At 41.7% G+C, this 23,560-nt stretch overlaps 1 protein-coding gene across 2 annotated transcripts in view; it reads left to right on the top strand.

Annotated features, from left to right (window-relative positions):
• LRP6 (LDL receptor related protein 6) overlaps positions 1–23,560 on the top strand; it is an 83,851-nt gene that overhangs the window by 49,063 nt on the left and 11,228 nt on the right. For both annotated transcript variants that reach the window (XM_032220791.1, XM_032220789.1), the window contains exons 8-15: positions 5,166–5,382; positions 6,171–6,460; positions 8,676–8,902; positions 9,628–9,812; positions 14,310–14,636; positions 15,334–15,536; positions 18,797–19,008; positions 20,867–21,060. In XM_032220791.1, the coding sequence (XP_032076682.1) occupies positions 5,166–5,382; positions 6,171–6,460; positions 8,676–8,902; positions 9,628–9,812; positions 14,310–14,636; positions 15,334–15,536; positions 18,797–19,008; positions 20,867–21,060 (1,855 nt within the window). The remainder of the gene's footprint in view (positions 1–5,165; positions 5,383–6,170; positions 6,461–8,675; positions 8,903–9,627; positions 9,813–14,309; positions 14,637–15,333; positions 15,537–18,796; positions 19,009–20,866; positions 21,061–23,560) is intronic.

The following is a 23,560-nucleotide window of genomic DNA, read 5'->3' as shown; positions in this document are numbered from 1 at the left end:
AAGTATTTGAGTTTCATCTTCAGGATCTGGCAAGAGCAGTCAGGGTTGATCTCCTCTAGGACTGACTGGTTTGATCGCCTTGCAGTCCAAGGGACTCACAGGAGTCTTCTCCAGCATCATAGTTCAAAGGCAAGGCCACAATTCTTTGGCGCTCAGCCTTTCTTACGGTCCAGCTTTCACAGCCATACATTGCAAGTGAGAAAACCATAGTCTTGACTATATGCCCTTTTGTTGGCAGGGTGATGTCTCTGCTTTTTAGTATGCTGTCTAGATTTGCCATAGCCTTCCTCCCCAGGAGCAAGCGTCTTTTAATTTCTTGGCTGTTGTCCCCATCTGCGATGATCTCGGAGCCCACGAAAATAAAGGAATATGGCTATAAATCCAATATATGTCAATTTTAAAAAGTGTATTAAGTTCTGCATATGGTGAGAGAATCCAATAAAAGAGAATATCTGTCCTGGGTTTTTGAAATGCAAACATTGATTTCAGAAAAAAAGACATGCTGATTATTTATTTTTTCATATGTTGCACAAGAATCCTCAAATAATTATAAAAGCAAGTTTTATTCTTGAATACCACTTGTTCAGCTGAGTTTAGCTTGCAGTAGAACTAGTGGCTATTGAGAAAAGCTTAGTAAAACCTGTTAGCAGTTTTAAGGGAATGATTCCAAATTATCCTGTATAAATCCAAATAGGGAAGGGCAGGGTTTGTTTGCTTGTTTTGCATAACACTAACTTATTGTTAAGGAAAATGTGATACGGCTTTGTGCAATGTATTTTTGTAAATGCTTTTTCAAAATATTTGTCTCTGATATCCTTTTCTGCCTCCTAACTGACCATAAGCTATTGAAAAAAGTTTAAGAATTTTAATTTTTGAAAGTGTGTGTAATATTTGGAAATAAAAATAAAGTTTCCTTTCGGATATTTAAAAAAAGAGAATATCTGTAGCTCTGGGTTGAATAGTGGAGTCCTTGGTGCTCTCTGAGCCTGGTTGATTGCTTACAGATGCTTCATTTACCCAACTAGGTTACATCATTCGTGTGAGGAAGTTGGGGTTTGCTCCCTGTTATATACAATTTGTAGCTTATATATAATAAATAATATACAGTAGTTACTATTATAAATGACATAGAAGCTATATATACATGTAATCCTCAACTTACAACCATTGTTCAACAATGGTTTGAAATTAAGGCAGCCTTAGGAAAAGTGGCTTCTCACCCATCCTTGAAGTTATGATTATCTCACCATTCCTGAAATCACATGCTTGCGATTCAGGGGCTTGGCAATCTGCTTGCAGCAATGATGGCTGCAGCATCTTGTGATCAGATGATGGTGACATGAGAGAGTGTTTTAGTTTATTAGAGAAAGAGTCCCTTATCTCTCTGTTTACTCCAACTCTTTAACACTCAAGAAGTGAAAGATGCTAGTTTTTAACCTGGTGTTTTAGCACCAGCCGTGGGCCACTACCAGGCCGTGGCCTATTGACAACCAGGCCACGTAGCTCAACTTGCCTGCCCCTCACCCAAAACCATCCCTCTGCCCCACCCCCACCCCTGGACCGGGTTGCCTGGACCGGAAAGTTTGAGGAAGGTTGTTTTAGCAGACGGCAGTAGAGAAAGGGATTTCCTGCTCCCTTCTCAGCCAGCATCTATTAAACATACCAGGTCTGCACTTTCCTCCAAGAGGAAATCATAGATAATAAATGACTGAACAAGCCACTGAACTGGAGCAGGAACATCTGGTTGGAAGGTGCACCATCTCTGTCACCTCGACTTCCTTGGTTAGATGGCTCTCTGAAGGGAAGGAAGCCCAGCCGTGACCTTCCTCCCTTTCTCTGCAGCAGCCTCCCATCCAATCTCTCTTATTATGTTTGGTTCCACTCACTGTCTCTCTCCTTGACCCATCCCAGAAGTTCGAAAGGAAGCAGCAGTTAAACACAGAAAAAGAAATTTTTCTACCACTGCATGAATTCAAGCATGGCTTTGCGGTTGCCTCTCCAGCAGCTGCTCTCCACACTTAAAGGGCAGTGGCTCTGTTACCTTGTGGAACAGGAAGATGGGCTTGGATGTGCTACCTGGTTTTGAGGAGTTACTCATCCCATAACAAAAAAAGTTTGCTAAGTGGAGAGAATTTCATTCTTTTCCCTAAGTTTGCTAAGTGGAGAGAATTTCATTCTTTTCCTTATAAAAATAAATAGTAAAAATTGAGCAGGAGGGAGTCCTCCTGATTGCCATCTGGAATAAATTGTAGGAATTATAATGTGGGCTGAAATAGAGCTGACCCCCATTTTGGACCCTTTCTCCAAGTGATACTTTTGGCCTGAGTGTTTTTGCAAAAGAAGCAGATGCTTTAAGGGGCCAGCCATAATAAAAGTGACAATTCATCATTTTTATGAGTTCAGTAAAGTTTTAAATCCAGGTTAGTGGTTGATGTCATTTTAGAAAAATAAAATTGAAGTAATAGAATTTGTCAACAAGGCTTCCTCGTTTTGTGATTGGGATATTTTTCTCTAGATATATTGGAGACACATTTTTGCATTTGTCCTGATTCTTTATATACATATATAGCTGTAGTTTTTAGTAAGAATTTTTACTATCACAACAGTAGAAACTAGTGCAAACTAAACTTAGAGAAAGGGAATAGACAAAGAAAGAATAAAAAGTACAAGCAAAAAAAAGGATGAAAAAACTGCTGTATAAAGAAGTGACTTCCAATCTTTCTCACAAGTATAAACAAATGTAATCATTCTTTACTCCCAATATGATTACAAACAGATCCCATCCCTTATTTGTAAGCATATTCCTAAAATGTGAATTTTTCAATCCGTAAGGGGTTGCAGAACTTTTTTTTTTTAAAAAAAAAGTCTTACTTTAACCTCAATCAAATAAAAGAACTTTATAATTCTTCCTTTTACTTCTAACAATCTTCTAAAGATTGAATTTTTAATTCGGTCAAATATTGTCATAGTATTTTATTTTTTTTCCAGTTCTTTATCCCATGGTACAGTTTTTCCTCCAAGGTTTTAATCCTCCTCTTTTGTAGATCCAAGAAGAAAACATTTCCAGGTCATTCGCTTGGATTCTATTTATATTTCCCTTTTAATTTTTAAAACTTCAGAAAAGTTCTTTTGTATATCCAGCAATGTGTCCTTTTCCAAATCATTCTCTTGGCTTTATAGTTCCACTTTCAGTACTTTCTTTTGGACATAGTCTATCAAATAGAAGCAGACATCATTACTAACACTGTTGAAGCTGTAGCTGATAATTTCTGGTCCCATTCTTCCAAAGCCTCTTTTAATAACAATAATAGCAGTCCCATAATTTATAACAGTTTACAGTTTACAATGCCAGCATATTGCCCCCAACAATCTGGGTCCTCATTTTACTGACCTCAGAAGAATGGAAGGCTGAGTCTTTTTGGCACCGAATGCCGAAAAGGGAGCGGGCATGCAAGCACATTTCGCATGCTCCTCTAGGCTGCGACCCGGAAGAGGAGCTGCCCAGGGGACATGTGCATGCTGGAAAATGAACTTCCTAGCTAGCTAGTCTTCTGCTTACTGGTGCACATGTGCAAATCAGCTGGCCGGCATGCATGCTCATGCTGGAAAACGGAAGACCAGCTCTTCTAGTTTCCAGCACTGCCGCATGCACGAAGGCCAGAAACCCAGAAGAGGAACAGGCCACGCTGCATGTGCCAGGCTCAGGTTCGCCATCACAGCTCTAGGCTGTGGGCAGAGTTAGCCTGCGATACTACATTTTAACCACTGTGCCACTAGAGGTTAACCAGTGGGTAAGGTTTCTGTTGTCATTCTATTTTGTGTCATTTTATAAGTCCCAGTTTTAACTGGTATTAAAAACAGGCTTTTTTTTTCTCCTTCTGCTTTTCCTTCACTTTCCTCTCCTCTAGTATCCAGGTTCTGAAATCAGTAAAGTAGTTTATCTTTGTTATGTCTTGCAAGAGTCAGCATAGCCAAAATAAATCTATTTCCCATGAGAAGCTATTTATTTTTTATAGTCAATGCCAAACTCTTATGCTAAAGGAAGGTCATTGTTCCCAATTTATCTGAACCCTTAATATACTTATTTAAATCAAAATCTTATTTAGTTTTTTTCTTTTTTGTTTCAAATTCTTTCAGTTGTTAAACTTTTCTTCTGAAGGTCTCTAATTGCTTTAGGAAAGTTAACAGGCAGTTTCCAAAAGTGATTAGAAAGTGAGGTTTGCTAACTTCATGTCCTTTAAAAGGCTCCTCTGTAGTTGTGAGCAAGTTGGCTGTCTTTGTCTCCCAGCACTTACCAAAGTAGAAAATTGTTGGCCTGCAGCTTCCTTGCCATCCGAAGCACATATGGGCAATCTCCTTTCCTTTCTTTATCCAGAGAGCTTCCAAGGAATCAGTCTATTCACCAGTTAATTGGTTTTTGTCATGGTCGTTAGCTCCACTTTCAGAGAGACATCTTTAGTTCTTCAAACCTCCCCTGGAACTCTATCTCAATTCATTTTTAAGTGGACAGATATAATATGAAAAATAGCTTTGGATTAATTACATGTTTTGGCTCAATTCCCAATTATGGGAAATATGAAACCCAGACAAATAACCCCGAACTTATTTTATTGCCGTAGGTAATTTTGCTTCATTACTAAAGCAACAAGGAAGATGTAGCTGTAGTGGGCAAGACAGTAATCACCACTGCTCTGTGCAGAAAGGAGTTGTGAATAAATATTGAAAAAAAGGCCTCCCATATTCAAGGCTGGAAAAATAGCATGTCAAAGTCCATTGGCTTAAAAGAGTTGGAGAAAAATACCCATGACTGAGATCCTGAGTCAGACTTATATATATAGCAATAGTATTTAGACTTATATACCCCTTCATATAGACTTATATACAGCCTTCTCTAAGTGGTTTACAGACTGCAGAGCTGAGATTTAATAGCATGTCTGATGGGAAGTCTAATAGCTTCCAGTTAGGTGTAATGGAATTTGTAGCAGGAAATGTTATCAAAGGAGATTATTTGGCCAATAAAGTTTGCAGAAATGCACACGTTTATTTTCTGAGTTACAGTTTGAGAATCATTGAACTGCATTGTCTGACAAGAATTGCATTGTGCAAGAAGGCGAGTTTAAGCTTTCAAACCCATCTTGTGTATGTGTGTGTTTGTACTTGTGAAGGTCATGAAAACAGACGGAACCAGCAGAAGAGTCCTTGTGGAAGACAAGCTGCCCCACATCTTTGGTTTCACTCTGCTGGGGGACTATATTTATTGGACAGACTGGCAAAGAAGAAGTATTGAGCGGGTTCATAAGCGGACAGCTGAAAGGGAGATCATAATTGACCAGTTGCCTGATCTCATGGGCCTCAAGGCTACCAACGTCTACAGAACCATGGGTGAGTGTCTTAAACATCTAACTCCTCTCCCGTAAACCAGAGAGATTATTTTGTGAACATTTACCCTAACCACAAGAATAAGGAATTTATGAGGATGTGAAAGTTCTCAATACAGACCCTTTCAATACTGTCTAAAATTGGGAGTTGGGGTGGGGCGGCCTCTGACTGGGCCTGCCCCCATCTATTCTCTGCCTCCCGAGTCCCGGCTGATCGGGAGGGAATGGGGATTTTGCAGGGGAGGGAATGGAGATTTTACAGTATCACATGACCCCAGGACACTGCAATGGTTATAAGTATGAACTAGTTGCCAAGCATCTGAATTTTGATCATATGACCATGGGGATGCTGCAAAGGTCGTAACTGAAAAATGGGACATGTTGCCTTTTTTTCAATGCCATTGTAATTTTCAGCAGTCACTAAATGAACTGTTGTAAGTCGAGGACTGTCGTTATTTGTATTGGAGCAAGTGGAAAGTCAGTGTTACCACATTTTCTAACAGACTGCATTAACTATTATGGTGGGACGTGGTTTGGAGGTGCAGAAGCAAGTGGCTCTTTCCCAGGAAGCTAAGAGACAGCAGAGCTTGGCGGGCAGGAAGAGGACAGGGATAGATCCTTCCCCGGAGCGTACCTATAGTTATTGCAGATAATTGCTTTAGTCGGGCAAGATACTGTCTGTGGGCGAACAGCAATAAACAGTTCAGAAGTAACTTCATTCTTTGGACCTGACAGCTATGGAGCAATGATAAAGATTTAGCAACGTTCAGGATTTTGTTTCTGCTTTCTTAGGTACAAATCCTTGTGCAGAATCCAATGGGGGCTGCAGCCACCTCTGCTTGTACAGGCCCCAAGGATTGCGCTGCGCCTGCCCCATCGGCCTGGAGCTCCTGAGTGACATGAAGACCTGCATTGTCCCAGAGGCCTTCCTGCTGTTTTCCCGCAGAGCAGATATCAGGCGAATCTCTCTCGAGACGAACAACAATAATGTTGCTATTCCACTAACAGGAGTCAAGGAAGCCTCTGCCCTGGATTTTGATGTGACTGACAACCGCATATATTGGACAGACATCTCGTTGAAGGTAATGTGGTCATAGCTTGACCTTGGTTAGCATATCTCTAGTGGGTTACTAAACTTAATTGAAGGACATTTTATCAAGCTGGACTCACCAGACCAAGTCTTTGTTCTTGTAGCAGATAGGTAGAGTCCAGATGTTGGAGATGTTAATAAATCTTCTCTTCTCCCTCCTCTTCTAAACAAAGTACAGGTAGTCCTCGACATACGACTGAGTCCAAATTTTCTTTTGTTAAGTGAAACATCTGTTCAGTGGGCTTTGCCCCATTTTACGACCTTTCTTGCCACAGTTGCTAAGTGAATCACTGCAGTTGTTAAGTGAGTAAGTCGGTTGTTATGTGAATCTGGCTTCCCCCTTGACTTTGTTGGTCAGACGGTCACAAAAGGAGATAATGTGACCTTGGGACACAGCAATGGTCGTAAGTGTGAACCAGTTGCCAAGTGCCTGAATTTTGATCCACAGGATCATGGGTGTGCTAGAAAGGTCATAACTGAAAAAAGGTTCAATGTCACTTTTTTCAGTGCTGTTATAACTTTGAACAGTCACTAAATGAACCGTGGTAAGTCAGCGACTATCTGTAGCTCCTCCTTTACTTTGCTAATGCTTATTAGTGGTCTCATTCCAAAGAAGAGGCAAAAATGTGTGTGTGGTTCATTGCTACAGTACTGTTCTGACCCAGGCTGCTTCCCAAGAGCATGAAGCAAACTCCTTGTCTCGACAAATCCCCCTTTTATTAATTGACTGTGAATTCTGCTCATTCACATCCAGCCAAGTCTTTCGAAGGAGGATTTACAGTCACAGACCTTATCTGGCTCGGAGAGCTGCCAGGCCGATATCTGCAAAATTCGGCAAGGAGTCTCAGAGAGTCATGAACTAATTAAGCAAACTAATTGTCTCCTGCAAACGCCACTCCCCTTTCGCGCCTCTTTTATTTCCTCTGGGAGGGGCCATTCATCACCTCCTTGTACCTTTACTCCCGAGTTGGCCCTTCTTCCTTAACTGTTCCCTTCTCCTGGCAGCTCTGTGCATGCGCACAGTGGGAACAGCTCCCGCTGTTCTCCTGCCCCACTGATATCCTACTCCAAAGCAGCTGATAACTGTTGGACAGCCCTGGCCTCCTCTGCCTCCGACACAGAGCCCTCATCAGAGCCTTCCCCAGACTCCAGGACTGGCCCATGTTCCTCCCCAACCTCCTCACTGTCCGAATCTGCTGCCAGTTCTGCTAGCGGGCCACAACAAACACACAGGGGATCTCAGAAATAGCCATACCCTCATATGGTTTACCAACTTTATGTGTGCTGACCTTTGATGACTTTAACTGACATGACTGGGGAATTCTGGGAGTTGAGGTTCCCGCAGCTTAAAGTTGCCGAGGTTGAAAACCCAGCTCTATTAGGCAAAGCTCCCTCCCTAACAGACTACATCTTCCCTAACATAGCGATCCCCAGACTGTGATCTGATGAAATTGACAGAATTCATAGCCACTACAGAAAACATGCTGTCTGGGAATTCTGGGAATTGTAGTCCTGGGCTATCTGGAAGGAGTCAGCTAAGAGAAGGCTGGACTTGGGCCACGAAGGGCTATGCAGATTGCCAGCCATATGGGAATACCTGCTCATTGTATTCGTTGAAAAGTATTTTTAAATGTGGACTAAAGTGAGCCTCCAATTTTCATCTAGAGCAGGGGTGTCAATTGAGACACCGGGCCAGAGCTGCGGGCCAGATCTGGCCCACAATGTGGTTAAATCTGGCCCCTGGAAACAGCAAAGTACTGGCCCCCAGTGTCTTGGCCCTGGCCCAGGCCGAATGAGCACTGAGCTAAAACTTGTTGGCAGCCATCTGGGCTGGAACATGGTCAGCCTTAGATCTGCAGGGCCACCCTGGAGCCAGTAAGGGTTGTCCCCCCCCCCCATTCTGGAGACAGTGGATCCCCCCACCCAGGCCACCACAGGGATACCCGCCCCCCGACACGAGTGATGGTGAGCTAGCCACGCCCACCCAGTTGCCTGCGAGCACATGGCCATGGCCATGACAGCCAGACCCCCAAGACCAACCCCTGACCTAGAGAATCAGGAAAGGGGGATCCCAAATCTGAGTTATCATATTAGAGATCAAGCTCTATTTGACAAGGAGCTTTGTCTGTTTGGATCCCTTCTCAAATATACTGATAGGTAGCACAGGCACCTCAGTTTTCACGCCTTGCCCTTTCTCTTTCTTGCAGACCATTAGTAGAGCATTCATGAATGGAAGTGCTTTGGAACACGTGGTTGAGTTTGGATTGGATTACCCAGAAGGCATGGCTGTGGATTGGTTAGGGAAGAATCTCTACTGGGCAGATACGGGAACAAATCGTATTGAAGTGTCAAAATTGGATGGACAACATCGCCAAGTTCTAGTCTGGAAGGATCTTGACAGCCCTCGGGCGCTGGCCCTCGATCCCGCCGAAGGGTGAGTCGCTTGTTTAATTCTTGATATTAAGCAATTAAATTGAATTTTTAATCTATTTCGTGAAGTCTGAGAAATCAGCCCTAAAAATTCCATAGGTATTGTAAGATACCCAGCAGTTTAAGATGGTTTATGAAATTGGGCAGAAATACATCTATAAATCACAATAAGGATAAAATACTGTGGATACAATAATGCACTGGATTTTATAATTGGGTAATTCCATTTACGTCTGCTATTTTTCTTAGCTATTTTATTATTTACTTTTGTATAAAGCTCCCCTGAATTGGCCAGCCAGTGCAATTGTGCCAAATTAGTTTAAAATTCAAAGTTTTACACAAATGAGCAGATAACAGTGATAATCTTGTACAAAAGTTCCATTCTGTAAACAAAAATTAAGTCCCTCCCATAGTAAAAAGATGCAACAGCGGAGTTCTTCATGTCATATCTGTGGACATCGTTGACACCTGCCATGTTATCATCATAGCATCACAATGTTATTTTCTAAATAAATATATTTTAAGATATTTTTATCTTCAAAAGAAGTAAAAGAGACCTTTATTTTTATGAAATTTTATTATTATTATTTTAAAAAAAAACTTTAAAACCTGTTTAGAAATCTTACTCAGAATGATAAGTTTAAATTTTATCATTTGGATTTCTTTTCTGTTCCTAATTTGCTTATGTATCTTAATGATGTAAACATGGAATATTTGATGTGTCTTCAGGTTCATGTACTGGACTGAATGGGGTGGGAAACCCAAGATTGACCGAGCAGCCATGGATGGTAGTGAACGCAGCACTTTAGTGCCAAACGTGGGGCGAGCAAATGGCCTAACGATTGATTATGTCAAAAGAAGACTGTATTGGACTGACTTGGATACCAATTTGATCGAATCTTCAAATATGCTGGGTACGTTTTGCTTGGCTGTAGATAGCAACTAACAGTCTATTAGGCCAGGATCATGTAGGTTTGAGGGTGAGTGGTGCAGTGGCCTAGAGGTGGAGCTCTCGCCTCACAATCAGGAGGCTGTGAGTTCGATCCTAGGTAGAGACAGATGTTCTCTCTCTGGGGACTTTGAGATTATATCTGCTGAATATAATTCCGCATTGGTGACAGGAAGGGCATCTGGCCAGTAAACACTCAGTTCCATTCAGTTGCCAAGACTCCACCCCGCAAGGGATTATGGGGTCATTAAAAGACAATGATGTAAGTTTGTAGGTGTGCTGTTTAACAAATGTGGCTCAGGTAGAAAATGTCATCTCCCTAAGTCAGTTGAATGATGGGGAATTTTCTCCTTCAGGTGCCTCTATTGCCAGGAGGATAGTCCCTGTATTGAAAATTCTGTTTGGTTGCCAGTTGTGTGAGGCGTGGGGCACAAGGAATTCTGGGAGGCTATTTTTCCTGTTGCAATTAAGATGCAGGACAGGGTTTTTTGGAGTGGGCTTTCCCACTCTACAAAGTCAAATGCTATCCAACACTTGGGAAGGAGCTGCCTTCTGTATCTCCCTCTCAGAGCCTTCCATTGTTCTTCATACAATTTAATGACTTCTTGTAGTTCACATTTTATTTAATACTAGCCGATTACCCAGCATTGCCCAGGTATTTATTCATAGGGGGGAAATGTCCAGACCAAACGTAATTTCTAATGTTGGATGTTTCCCCCTTACCAGAGGAAGCCCCCTTGGGGAGTACTGTGAAGCCGTTACCAAGCCATTCCACTGCGCTGTACAGTAGAAGCTATTTGAAGGCAGTACAGTGGAAGCCATTTGAAGGCACAACAGGCTGTATCTTAACAGAAGGCACACCCTGAGGGGTGTTAGGGATATCTTACCCCCCACAGTATTTGTTTCCAGAGAGTAAGTCATCTATGTACCAAAAACAGATTCAAATGGAATCCTTGCAAACTGTCTTCTAGAAATGGGAAATGGGACTATATCATCAGAAAAAATGTCACATTTTTCAATTACAATTCCTGAAAGATAATGGAAATGTAGCGTAAATTAATCTTTTTCAGACACTGAACTGTGACAGAGACAGGACAAAAATTATGTTAAATTAGATTTAAAAACAGTTTGGGGCCACAATATTCCTAAGAAGACACTCTCCAGACTCCAATGTCGGAATTCTTCAGAATGAGCAAGGCCTTAAAGGGCCCCCATTTAAGGAATTCCTTCCCCCTGAAGGTACAAAGGTTGTCAGCTTACTCTCTTTTTGGCACTAGCTAAATAAGACATTTTACAGATGATGGCCAAAAGATAAGCAAGATTAGGCCTGGGTAGCACTTGGATGGGAGCCCTTGAGGAACTCTTTAGGGCTTGGAAGTTAGAAAAGTATCTCAGAGGAAGGCAATGCCAAACCATTTCAGTACTATTGCCAAGACGTGTCCTTCATCCTTGAATGAGTTCCTAATTACCTCCTGATGAAAGGGAAGCAGTGTTTTTTAGACACCACCAAGACTGACAAGATGCCGCTTACCTGAGCCAGACAGCCTAAAATTTAGACTTCTTTTACGAAGAAGAGAAGCAGGCCTTTATATTTATGATTCAAAAAATAACATTTTTCCTATAGCTATATTCCAGCAACTGAATATTATACACATAGCAGTAGCACTTAGATTTACATACCGCTTCACAGTGCTTTACAGTCCTCTCTAACAGTGAGTGCAGTACTGCCGGCTACTTCTGCTGACTGCCGGCTGACTGCAATTTGGCAGATCAAATCCCACCAGGCTCAAGGTTTAATCAGCCTTCCATCCCTCCGAGGTGGGTAAAATGAAGACCCAAATTGTTGGGGGAAATATGCTGACTCTAAACCACGGAGAGGGAGCAGAAAAGCACTGTGAAGCAGTATATAAGTCTTAAATGCTATTGCTATTGAGCCGGTCAGGATCGAACTTTTGAAGTGATCAGTGATTTAGCCTGCAGTACTACATTCTAACCACTGTGCCACCATGGTTCTTAATATTATACACATTGTTTGTTGCCTTTGATAAGTACAATAGTTTGGCCATTTTGTATTTTATTGGCAAGTTGCATAATATTCCAAGTAATACAGATACTGCTTTGTACATGGGGGATAAGCAATGTGTGTGAGGCAGAGCATTCATGGCAATGCACCATTAGTCCTTGACTTACCGTATATACTCGAGTATAGGCCGACCCGAATATAAGCCGAGGCACCTAATTTTACCACAAAAAACTGGAAAAGTTATTGACTCGAGTATAAGCCTAGGGTGGGAAATGCAGCAGCTACCGGTAAATTTCAAAAATAAAAATAGATACCAATAATGTTTTTGAATATTTATTTCAAAGAAAAACAGTAAACTAGCGGTGTATTCAATGAAATACTTCACTCACCTCATGATGCTGATGTCCCGCTGTGATGATGATGTCCCGTGCAGCCGCGGGAGCGATGTCCCGCCTCCTATGACACACGGCACAGTGATTCCTATCATTGGATCACTGTACCAGAGGAGGTGGGACATCGCTATGTGGCTGCTTGCCATAACAAGGAGGAGGTGGGACATCGTTGCAGAGCGGCAGGAGGGGGAGGAAGGGGAATCGTAAGACAGCCCTGCATTACATTAGAATGTGAGGAGGGGGGATGGTGCGGTGCGCGCTGCGCGGCAAACTGACACAGAGGGAGGGGAAACTCACAGGGGCACTGGGCCATTCACGAGTGTCACCCAGCGGCATGGCCCCGCCCCTTTTTCTCCTCCATTTCGGGCAAATTTTTCACTGACTCGAGTATAAGCCGAGGCGGCTTTTTTCAGCCCAAAAAGTGGGCTGAAAAACTAGGCTTATACTCGAGTATATACAGTATGAATGTAATAGAGCCTGCCCACTTCAGTTGTAAATCGTGATGCTCATAAAGGAGGTCACCCCACATGACTAACCCAATTTTAAAATTGCATCAGTCCAGCAAACCTATTGTTAATTATGAGGCGTTTTCAGCAAGTTGAGTCATGTGATCATGGAACCCTGCAAACTCATAAATTGGGGCCAATTGCAAGTCCCCAACGTTTGATCACGTGACCCCAGCGGAAACGGGACAACCATTGGAATTTCAGAACCAGGTCGTAAATAATAATCCGGGGAGGGGGTTTATTGTAACTTCAAACAGTTGCTGAACAACCAGTTGTAAGTCAAGGGCAGGTAGTCCTCAACTTATGATCACAATTGAGCCCCAGATTTCTGTTGTGAGACATTTGTTGTGAGTTTTGCCCCGTTTTACAAACATGTTTGCCACCATTGTTAAGTGAATCACTGCAGTTGATAAGTTAGTAACCCAGTTGTTAAGTGAATCTGGACTCCCCATTGACTTTGCTTATCAGACGGTCACAAAAGGGGATCATCACATGATCTTGGGACACAGCAATGGTCATAAGTGTGAACCAGTTGCCAAGCCTTTGGATTTTGACCACATGATCATGGGGAATACTACAAAGGCCATAACTCTGAAAAATGGTCATAGGCCACTTTTTTCATTGCTGTGGTAACTTTGAACCAGGGGTGGGTTCCTGCCAGTTCTAACCTCTTCTATAGAAGAGGATCCACAAATCTACAGTGCCATTTAGAACCTGTTCCAGCTCCCCCCTTCCCCAATCATCAAGATGTATATATGTTTGTATGTTTATTACACTTGTATGCCGCCCTATTCCCGAGAGACTCAGGGCAGCTAACAAACAAGGTGGGAGGGGGGGAATACAACAACAAACAAAGACAAAAAACAAGTCCAAAAAACAGATTAAAACAATGCAACAGTCGCAACAATTCAAGTGGGGCTGGGAACTCATCAGCCCCAGGCCTGCCGGAACAGCCAGGTCTTGATAGCTTTGCGGAAAGCCTGAAGGGTGGTGAGGTCCGAATCTCTTCAAGATGAAGAACGAGAGGAGGAATTCTGGGAGTTGAAGTCCACAAGTCTTAAAGCCATCAAGTTTGAACACCCCTGGGGTTTTTTTTTCTAAAGGGTTAGGGGTGCAAGGGTCTTGTAACTTGACAGCTTTAAGACTTGCACATTTCAATGCCAGAATTTCTGAGACAACATTTTGGTTGCTAAGCAAGAGCGTTGTTAAGTGAGTTTCACCACATTTTACAAGTTGGCCACACCCACCCAGTCACATGGCTGGCAAGCCATTCCCACCCAATCACATGGCTGGCAAGCCACTCCCACCCGGTCACATGGCCTGCAAGCCAGTCCCACAAAGCAGGCCACATCTACAGAAGAGGTTCTAAAAAAATTTAAAACCCACCACTGCTTTGAATGATCACTAAATGAACTGCTGTAAATCAAGGAGTACCTGTAGATCATTTCTTAGAGTGGTAGTGGTGGCCTGCAGAGGTGATAGAAACATCTAGTGACCTTCCACCTTTCTTTCATTCATTTCATTCCCTTCCCCAAATCCAGGCCTTGACCGTGATGTTATAGCCGATGATTTACCGCATCCCTTTGGCCTGACTCAGTACCAGGATTACATCTACTGGACAGACTGGAGCCGGCGTAGCATCGAACGTGCCAACAAGACCAGCGGACAGAATCGCACCATCATTCAAAACCACCTGGATTACGTGATGGACATCCTAGTCTTCCATTCATCCCGGCAAGCTGGCTGGAATGAGTGCGCTTCCAGCAATGGGCACTGCTCCCACCTCTGCCTGGCAGTGCCCGTGGGTGGCTTTGTCTGTGGATGTCCTGCTCATTATTCCTTGAACCCTGACAACAGAACATGTAGTGGTAAGCCGGAAACACGGACAGTGGTGTTAACTTGCATTCCTAAAAGTACACTTGCCATAAACTAGGGCCAGTGTTTCTTATGCTTGTACTCGGAGAAGATTGTTGAATTGAACCAAGGCTATTTTTTATTCCTAACTAGCTGATAACCCGACGTTGCCCGGGTGTTTATTCATAGAGGGAAAATGTCCGGACCAAACGTATTGGATTTCCCCCCTTACCAGAGGGAGCCCTCTTGTGGAGTACTGTGAAGCCGCTACCATGGCAACTCCCCTGGGCTGAACAATAGAAGCCATTTTAAGGCACAACAGGCTGTATCTTAACAGAACACACACCCTAGGGGTGTCTTACCCCCCGTAGTATTTGTTTCCAGAGAATTTTTAACAATATTGCCTGGGAACAATTATTAACTAGATTTGCAAACCAGATTTGGACATTTTAATCCATGTGTCTAAAAGGTATTGTCTATTTTTAAAGATGGAGTTACATTTTCTCTACCCACCCCCTAAATAATTTCCCTTTGAATAGCACCTTCCTTTCTCCAATCTCTCTCTTTAGGCTCAATTTTTTTCCACAAAGGAAGGACTCTCTTTTAATTGCTGCTCTCTTTATTCTGTGGAGCACTTGGGGATATTTTTGGAGTTGTGATCTTAACATCATTAGCCTAACTCACACTTTCCCTTCTGCATTTCTCCCTAAGCCCCTACAAGTTTCTTGCTCTTCAGTCAGAAGAATGCAATCAATCGTATGGTGATCGATGGGTTGAAGAGTCCAGAGATCATCCTTCCGATACACAGCCTCAGAAATGTTCGGGCAATCGACTATGATCCCTTGGAGAAACAGCTTTACTGGATCGATTCTCGCCAAAACATTATCAGAAGGTCCCAAGAGGATGGCAGTCAGGTATCTAAACGAGGGCTGTTCAGTTTTCGAAGAGAGACAAGGGGCAAAACAATTCTTTTCTTACCGGATTTAATGTTTGAAATTCTTTATAAATGCTGTTGCTTGTGCAGTAGAATTTGCTGGTTATTAAACCAATAGATGGAAATCAGCTGAAAATAGGAACATCTTAATTTTGGATAGAGGAGGCAAATTCAGTATTGAGTTTAGATAGAGCTTAATTTTACAGCATGAATGTTTTAAAGATATATGAATAAAGCCAATCGTACCTCACCAAATACAGGTTCAAAATGTGTTTTAAATGTGTCCAACATGTTTATAGTTCTTTAGCTTCTTGAAAAGTAGACACAGGATCAGACCAGTTTCTGAATTTTTAAGCCATGAGCTCTGAATGGACACATTCAATTTTTTTTTGATACTCCAAGGGCCAGAGATAAACTGAGTTAAGAATAAGACATGCTTTTTCCAGACAATTAACAGAATAACAGAGTTGGAAGGGAGCTTCTAGTCCCTTCCTAGTCCCTGGGGGTCTTCTAGTCCAACTCCCTGTTCAAGCAGGAGACTTTATACCATTTCAGACAAATGACTGACCAGTCTCTTCTTTAAAAGCCTCCAATGTTGGAGCACTCAGAAGTTCTATAGGCAAGCCATTCCACTGGTTGATTGTTCTAACTATCGGGAAATTTTTCCATAGTTCTAGGTTGGTTCTGTCCATCATTAGTTTCCATCCATTGTTTCTTGCCTTGCCTTCTGGTGCTTTGGAGAGTAGGTTGACTCCCTCTTTGCGGCAGCTCCTCAAATATTGGAACACTGCTATCATGTCACTCCTAGCAGAGGTGGTATTCTGCCGATTCGCCCCAATTCGGGTGAACCGGTAGCGGCAGCAGTGGGAGGCTCTGTCCACCCACCCAGATGTTATCACGGACGCTCTGCACATGAGCAGAAGCGCCGCATTCGAGTGAAGCGAGTGTATGCATGCGCAGACTGCCTGTTCCGAACCAGTAGGGAAGATAAGAGGAAGCCATTACTGACTCCTAGTCCTTCTTTTCACCAGACTAGCCATAACCAATTCCCACAATTATTCTACTAGGTTTGCACCTGTCATAAATGTAGGGGATTTCAGACCATTTTTCACAAATTACAACAGTAGGCAGAAATACTGATCATGGCTGGAAATATCTTTTGAAGTTAATTTACAAACTCTGTTTTGGGAACAGCATTGAACATTTTTTAAAATTAATTTATTGCTATGTTTAAAATGAAATACAAAGGAAAGTGCATGCACAAAACAAAAGAAATAATATAGATATGTTTATAGATACATCCAACCAATTGTTAAGTTATAACACTAAAACAAACAAAATGAAAATTAACCCCCCCCCTCAAAATCAGGAGAAAAAAACTTTGAAAAAGTAGTACATTGATATATCACCAAACTATATCCCTTATTCATTTAATAACTGCATCAAATCACACATAATCACATATAATAATAATTTATTTCTGTTAAATATTAAGAAATCTATATCAAAATTTCACAATATTTACCAGGAATAAACTATTCATATTTCCATTTTTTGTATTAGTAGAAAAAGTATTTTCCAAAACAGACAAGCTGTACATTTTTAAAATCTAGCCTTTGCTCTCCAGTGTAAAATAGTATTGAATGTTAATTAGTACTGAATATTGATTATTCCTGTGCCCGATATAATCAAAATTTCCCCAAAACCGTCAAATTGAATGATTTTGGAATATAATTCAAAACAACACTGACTTCTTTTAAGTTCAAAACCTTTATCCATACATCTCCTTATGTTGTAGTCGTGGAAAAAAACAAGCCCAAGTTTTTGATGTTATGGTAGAAACATAAAATGAGTGCAACCCTTTAATATCCCTTTTGGCACTGAAGGAAGCTTGGATCTTATAAATGGTACAAATTGACTTTTGGGTAAATTGTCTTGGTAGGTGATTAGGCATATATTAGTGCGCCTACAGTGTTAGAGGTAGTCCTTGACAATAATTGATTTAGTGACCATTTGAAACTACAACAGCACTGAAAAAAGCTACCATTTTTCACACTTAAAACCATAGCAGCATCCCCATGGTCACATGATCAAAACCTGGACAATTGGCAACTGGTATGGATTTGTGATGCTTGCAATGTCCCTGGGTCACATGATCACCTGTTGTGACTTTCTGACAAGCAAAGTCAATGGGGAAGCCAGATTCACTTAACTGCCTTGTTACTAACTTAACAACTGCAGTGTGGCAAGAAAAAGGTTATAAAATGTGGCAAAACTCACTTTACAATTGTCCTGCTTAGCAGCAGAAATTTTGGGATCAGCCATGATCATAAGCCTACCATAGGAATATCTGTATTGTCCTAGTAACTGTCTAAAGGGGATTTAAAAATCTCCTCTTGGTTTAGGAAATACATATTGGGAGCTGAAAAATTAACCCACATAGCTTAGTTTTGATATCAGTATTGTCTCATATTTTGGCCTGAAATTTAAACATGACTTTTAAAACGTATGTTCTTTTGAGTGTGTCCATCTTTAGAGTATTTGGTGTTTTATCAAGGTGATCAAGATTTACAAATCCTCCACTTGTGAAGGGTAGTCAAAAAAAATATATGACACAAACCTAAAAGAAAATCTATAGGTGGGATTAACACATCTACTGTTTCTCAACACTTGAATTGGTGTTTTTATTCTTTTGCAGCCAAAAGAATTTCTAAGAAATTGCTCAACTTTTCTTGAGATTTATTTACGTATCATTTAAAAGATTTATACATATGGCCATCAATCGTACGTTCCATAGCCTTAGGTGGGTTATAAAACAGTGATTAAAAACATCAAAGCAGTCTAGTGTAGTGTTCGCATTTCTAGCAATATTTTTTTTCTTTTTTAATATAAAAAGTATGTATCTCATACAGTATTTTTATACTGTCAATTTTAGAGTTTATCAATATTTGCTTAACAGGGAAAGTTGGATTCCTTTTTCACCATTTATTCTGCTATCACCCTTATTATTTCTTTTCCAATGAAGAAGAACGAATAGTAACAAACTTTATTGTCCTTCACCACCACTGATCATTGTTTAGGCTAGCTGGTCGGACTGTCTAAAATATTTTGGCTGGTACCAGGTTGAGAGAATAGCAGAGTTATATAGTTTGTCCCACACTAAAGTTAGCTCAGTGCCAAGTTCCAGTTTGTTTCTGATGGAGTCCTTGAAGCACCCTGTATCTTTCACCTTCATTCCAGAGTTCTACCATTGTGACGAGTCCCGTCCCCAACCAGAATCTAGATATCCAGCCGTATGATCTGAGTATCGATATTTACAGCCGTTACATTTACTGGACTTGTGAAGCCACGAACGTCATCAATGTCACACGCCTGGATGGACGGTTGATGGGCGTGGTGTTGAAAAACGATCAGGATCGGCCTAGAGCAATTGTTGTGAATCCAGAAAAGGGGTAAGTGGGTTGCAGGTTGGGAAATGTCTAGGCATTCCAGCTCCAGATCCGTTTTACCTCTTGACTTCTGTTGTGCCACGCCAATCATTTTATGTTCAAATGCTGTAAAGAAAATCAATATCATGATATAAATCCTGAGGCGCTAAAACTCACATTCTAAAATGTGCATTATCTAAACCAGGGGTGTCCAAACTTGGGAACTTTAAGACTTGTGGACTTCAACTCCCAGAATTCCCCAGCCAGCCTGATCTAAACAAATGAAATATTGCTGTATGCCTTTCATGGTTATGCACATTTTAGTTTGGATGTGTAAAACATGAGGAAAAACAAGGAACAACTCAAGGAATTGATACTATTTTTTTTGTTACTTCCGCTTTTGATTTCTAGAAACTTCAAATAGCACCAGCGTTTAGGAAGCCATGAGAGAAAGAAGGGAAAATGATGAACAAAATAACATTTTTTATATCCCTTTTCAAATTTGTCAAACTTAAAATAGTGCGAGTTATTTTTTATTACTTTTCTAAGTTGCTTAACGGTTCCATTCTTTCAATATGCTGGCTGAGGAATTTTGGGAGTTGACTTCCACCCATCTTAAAGTTGCTAAGTGTCGAAAAATACTTGATTTAAACTATATTGCACAAAATAAAAAGTCCAAGGAAACATGGAATAAACAAGTTAAAATCAGTGGTGCAGTATTTGTAATAAAGAGTGCATATAAATAGTAATAATAAATCAGTACAGAAATGTGAAATTGTTTTTATAACATCTAAGAATTTTAAAGATGTCTTCATTTATAATTATGGATTAAGGATTATGTAGCACAATTTTGTAAATAGTGTGTGTAATACAGATAAAATAAATGAGTAGGAGAAGCCTCTATAAATTAAGCAGCTTCCTAATCTTTATAAAAGCAGAAGGATGAAATAAAACATTGAGGAACTATTTAGTCTCCCGTTTCTGCAAACCACGGAATATTTTAGAAATTAAAATATTCTTCTTGCTAGAAAGGGAAGAGGAAGAAAATCCAGAACAGTTGGTGGAGTTTTAAGCTCTAGTTAATGAACTGTACTTCATTAATGAGAGCTTAAAATTATGTATGCAGTCATAATTAACAGATTAAGATATTAACTGCTTTTTAACATGCAGCTGCTCTGTTTATTTTTTCAAACACAATACAATTATTTTTTTAAAAAAAATTGACATCAAAGATTATCTGCATTTCAAACTTTGAACCCTAAGTCACTGATACTATCAAAAAAACGTAGTTTTGGAAAATAGGAAGGAAACTTTCTTGAGTTTTTTTTTTAAATTAGGTTTAAATTAAATAAAACATTGAATTCCATGTAACTCCAAGTAGCTCCTTTGGCAATCATATGCAATTGTCTTTTTCCAGAACCTTCATTCAACCTTGAGCTTCAGATTTTCTTATAGCCTCCCACCCAATGTGCACCACATTTAATTATTTCAAAACCAGCTGTTTGCCATAATCTCTTATGTGTGTTTTTAGTTAGTGTTCTCTTCCCTGCATCCACAAGCAGTTCAGCGATATCCAATCTGCTGATTTAGTGGGGGAATAGAATAGCAATAGCACTTAGACTTATATACCGCTTTACAGTGCTTTACAGTTCTCTCCAAGCGGTTTGCAGAGTCAGCCTATGGCCCCCAACAATCCAGGTCCTCATTTTACCGACCTCGGAAGGGTGGAAGGCTGAGTCAACCTTGAGCCTGGTGAGATTCGAACTGCCAAATTGCAGGCAGCCGGCAGTTAGCAGAAGTAGCCTGCAGTACTGCACTCTAAGCACTGCGCCACTGTGGAAAGGCCACGCGTGAAATAACTTGATTGTCCTTCATTTTGCAGGTACATGTATTTCACCAATCTCCAAGAAAGATCTTCCCCTAAGATTGAAAGGGCAGCATTAGACGGAACTGAACGGGAGGTCCTCTTTTCCAGCGGGCTAAGTAAACCTGTCGCCTTGGCCGTTGATAGCCATTTGGGGAAGTTATTCTGGGCGGACTCTGACCTGCGGAGAATCGAGAGCAGCGATCTGTCTGGTAGGATAAAAGTTTCTTTTTCTTCTTTCAGTTAATTCCTAATTAATACCCTTCTTCATACCTCCCTTTTGAAAATCAAACTGTGTTGCAAACTGCTTGTTACAAAAGTTGTGTTCTAACCAACATTCCTTTGATACTTAGGTCTGCAATGCAACGCTTTCCAGATTGAGCCACGGTTTTACTATCCTAATCTAAGAACCCAAATACACAGCACTAGATCTAATCATACATACAGTCCAGCATTGTTCTCGCCTCTATTATGGTGTAATTTCAGCTTTTCATGGATGATATCTAGTTATCTTTGTAAAAAGATAAAGGGAGAGGTTCCCCCGTACATGCATGCTAGTCGTTTCTGCCTCCAGGTGCTCATCTCCGTTTCAAAGCCGAAGAGTCGGCGCTTTCCAAAGAAGTCTCCGTGGTCATGTGGCCGGCATGACTAAATGCCAAAGGCGCACGGAACGCTGTTACCTTCCCATAGGTGGTCCCTATTTTTCTACTTGCATTTTTTCCGTGCTTTTGAACTGCTAGGTTGGCAGAAGCTGGAACAAGTAATGGGAGCTCACTCCATTACACAGCACTAGGGATTCGAACTGTCGACCTGCTGATCGACAAGCGCAGCGTCTAAGCCACTGCGTCCCTTTGTATCTTTGTAACAAGTTGTGTATTCCTCTTGTATTGCCTTGGCTCAAGTTGGTGCACTGCCTATTACAGAGAAAGTAGGGAAATTCGCCGGACTCCTATACAATAACCACGTGTGTTTATGTATTCTCATACTGACGTTAAAACAGTAACCCATGTGTGGTCAAACTGACCAGAATAGTTAATTGGGCTTTCTGATCAAGAGGTTACAGCCTTCCTTTTGCAACTTGGGCAAGCAATAATTTAAAAAAAAAAACTATGGCTTACAAAAGTCCTTTTCTACCTTCTTTTCATTATTAATTATTTCAGGTTTTGATTTTCCTATACAGATAGTTTTCAACTTTGGACCACAATTCAGCCCCAAATTTATGTTGTTAAATAAGATATTTGTTAAGTGAATTTTGCCTCACCTTACAACCTTTCTTGCCACAGTGGTTAAGTGAGTCACTACAATTGATAAGGTGGCAACATGGTTGTTAAGTGGATCTGGCTTCCCCGTGGATTTTGGTTGTCAAAAGGTTGCATGACCTTGGGAAACAGCAACAGTCATAAGTATGGATCATTTGCCAAGCATATGAATTTTGTTCACAGAATCACAGGGATTCTACAAAGCAGTGGTGGGTTCCGGATCCCGTTGCAACTGGTACAATGCAATGGGGCCCAGCGTCCTCCACATGAATGCGTGCAGTGCATGCACACAGTGCGTGCATGCATCCTTACCTCCTGCGACGCCTCCGCAACACTCCAGCTGCTTGGCGGAGTATCGCGCAGGTACTGTATGCTCCGTGCATGTTAGCCCCGAAGAGCTCAAATACCAGTAAGGAATGCGGGCAAGCGGGTGGGCCCTCCGGAGCACCGTACCAGAACAGTACCCGGCGCTCCCGGCAGGCACTGGTACGCCCATACCGGGGGCGTACCGGTCGTAACCCACCACTGCTACAAAGGTTGTAAGTGTGAAAAATGGTCATGTCACTTTTTTCAGTGCCGTTGTAACTTTGAATGGCCACTAACTGAACTGTTGTAAGTCAGGGACTACCTTATTCCCACCTCTACTTTCCTTACAGATAGCGATTTACTGTACGTTAAACCTCAAGAGCATTTTTACTAAGCCTCTTTTTTCCTGTACGATAGACCACATTTGTGAGTCGTAATTGGGGTTTCTGGAAGACTTATTCTGTGGTTAGAAAATTACTTCTTGCGGTTTGGTTGGATGAGATTTAGAGAACGTTATAGCTCTATTGGTGGGAAACCTGGAACCATTGGTTTTCTGTTAAAAAATAAAACCCTCCTCCCACTTTCACCAATCCCTGTCAAGGAAGTTGGGATCTCCTTTTCAATGGGATGAGTCAGAATTACAAACCAACACAAACCTCTTAGTTAGGTGTGACCCCAGTGATTCTTCAAAGGCCCCCAATTCTACACAGAATAGAAGATACTATAGAACAGGGATGTAAAGCTCCAGGCCTAAGGGCTGGATCCGGCCTGCAGAGTGCTTTAATCTGGCCCATGGGGCTGGCCTGGAAATAGCAAAGGACTGGCCCGCGGTGCCTCTCGCAGCCAAAATGGGGCACGGAGGCCTTGCATGAGGCTCTCCCGTGCCCTGTTTTGGCCGGCAGCGTGCTGCAGGAGACTGTCCAGGCTGAAAACGGGGTGCAGGAGGCCTCACACGCCCCCTCCATGCCCCGTTTGGCCGACAGGGTGCTGCAGGAAGCCATCAAGGCCAAAAACAGGGTGTTGGGGGCCTCACACAGTCCCTCTGTGCCTCGTTTTGACTGGCAGGGTGTTGCAGAAGCTGTCCAGGCTGAAAATGGGGTGTGGGGGGCCACAAACAGCCCCTTCCTCCCCCATTTTGGGTGGTAGG

Source organism: Thamnophis elegans, chromosome 7 (genome assembly GCF_009769535.1).
Source record: "Thamnophis elegans isolate rThaEle1 chromosome 7, rThaEle1.pri, whole genome shotgun sequence".
Lineage (NCBI taxonomy): Eukaryota > Metazoa > Chordata > Lepidosauria > Squamata > Colubridae > Thamnophis > Thamnophis elegans.
This window is presented reverse-complemented; position numbering and strand designations above follow the sequence as displayed.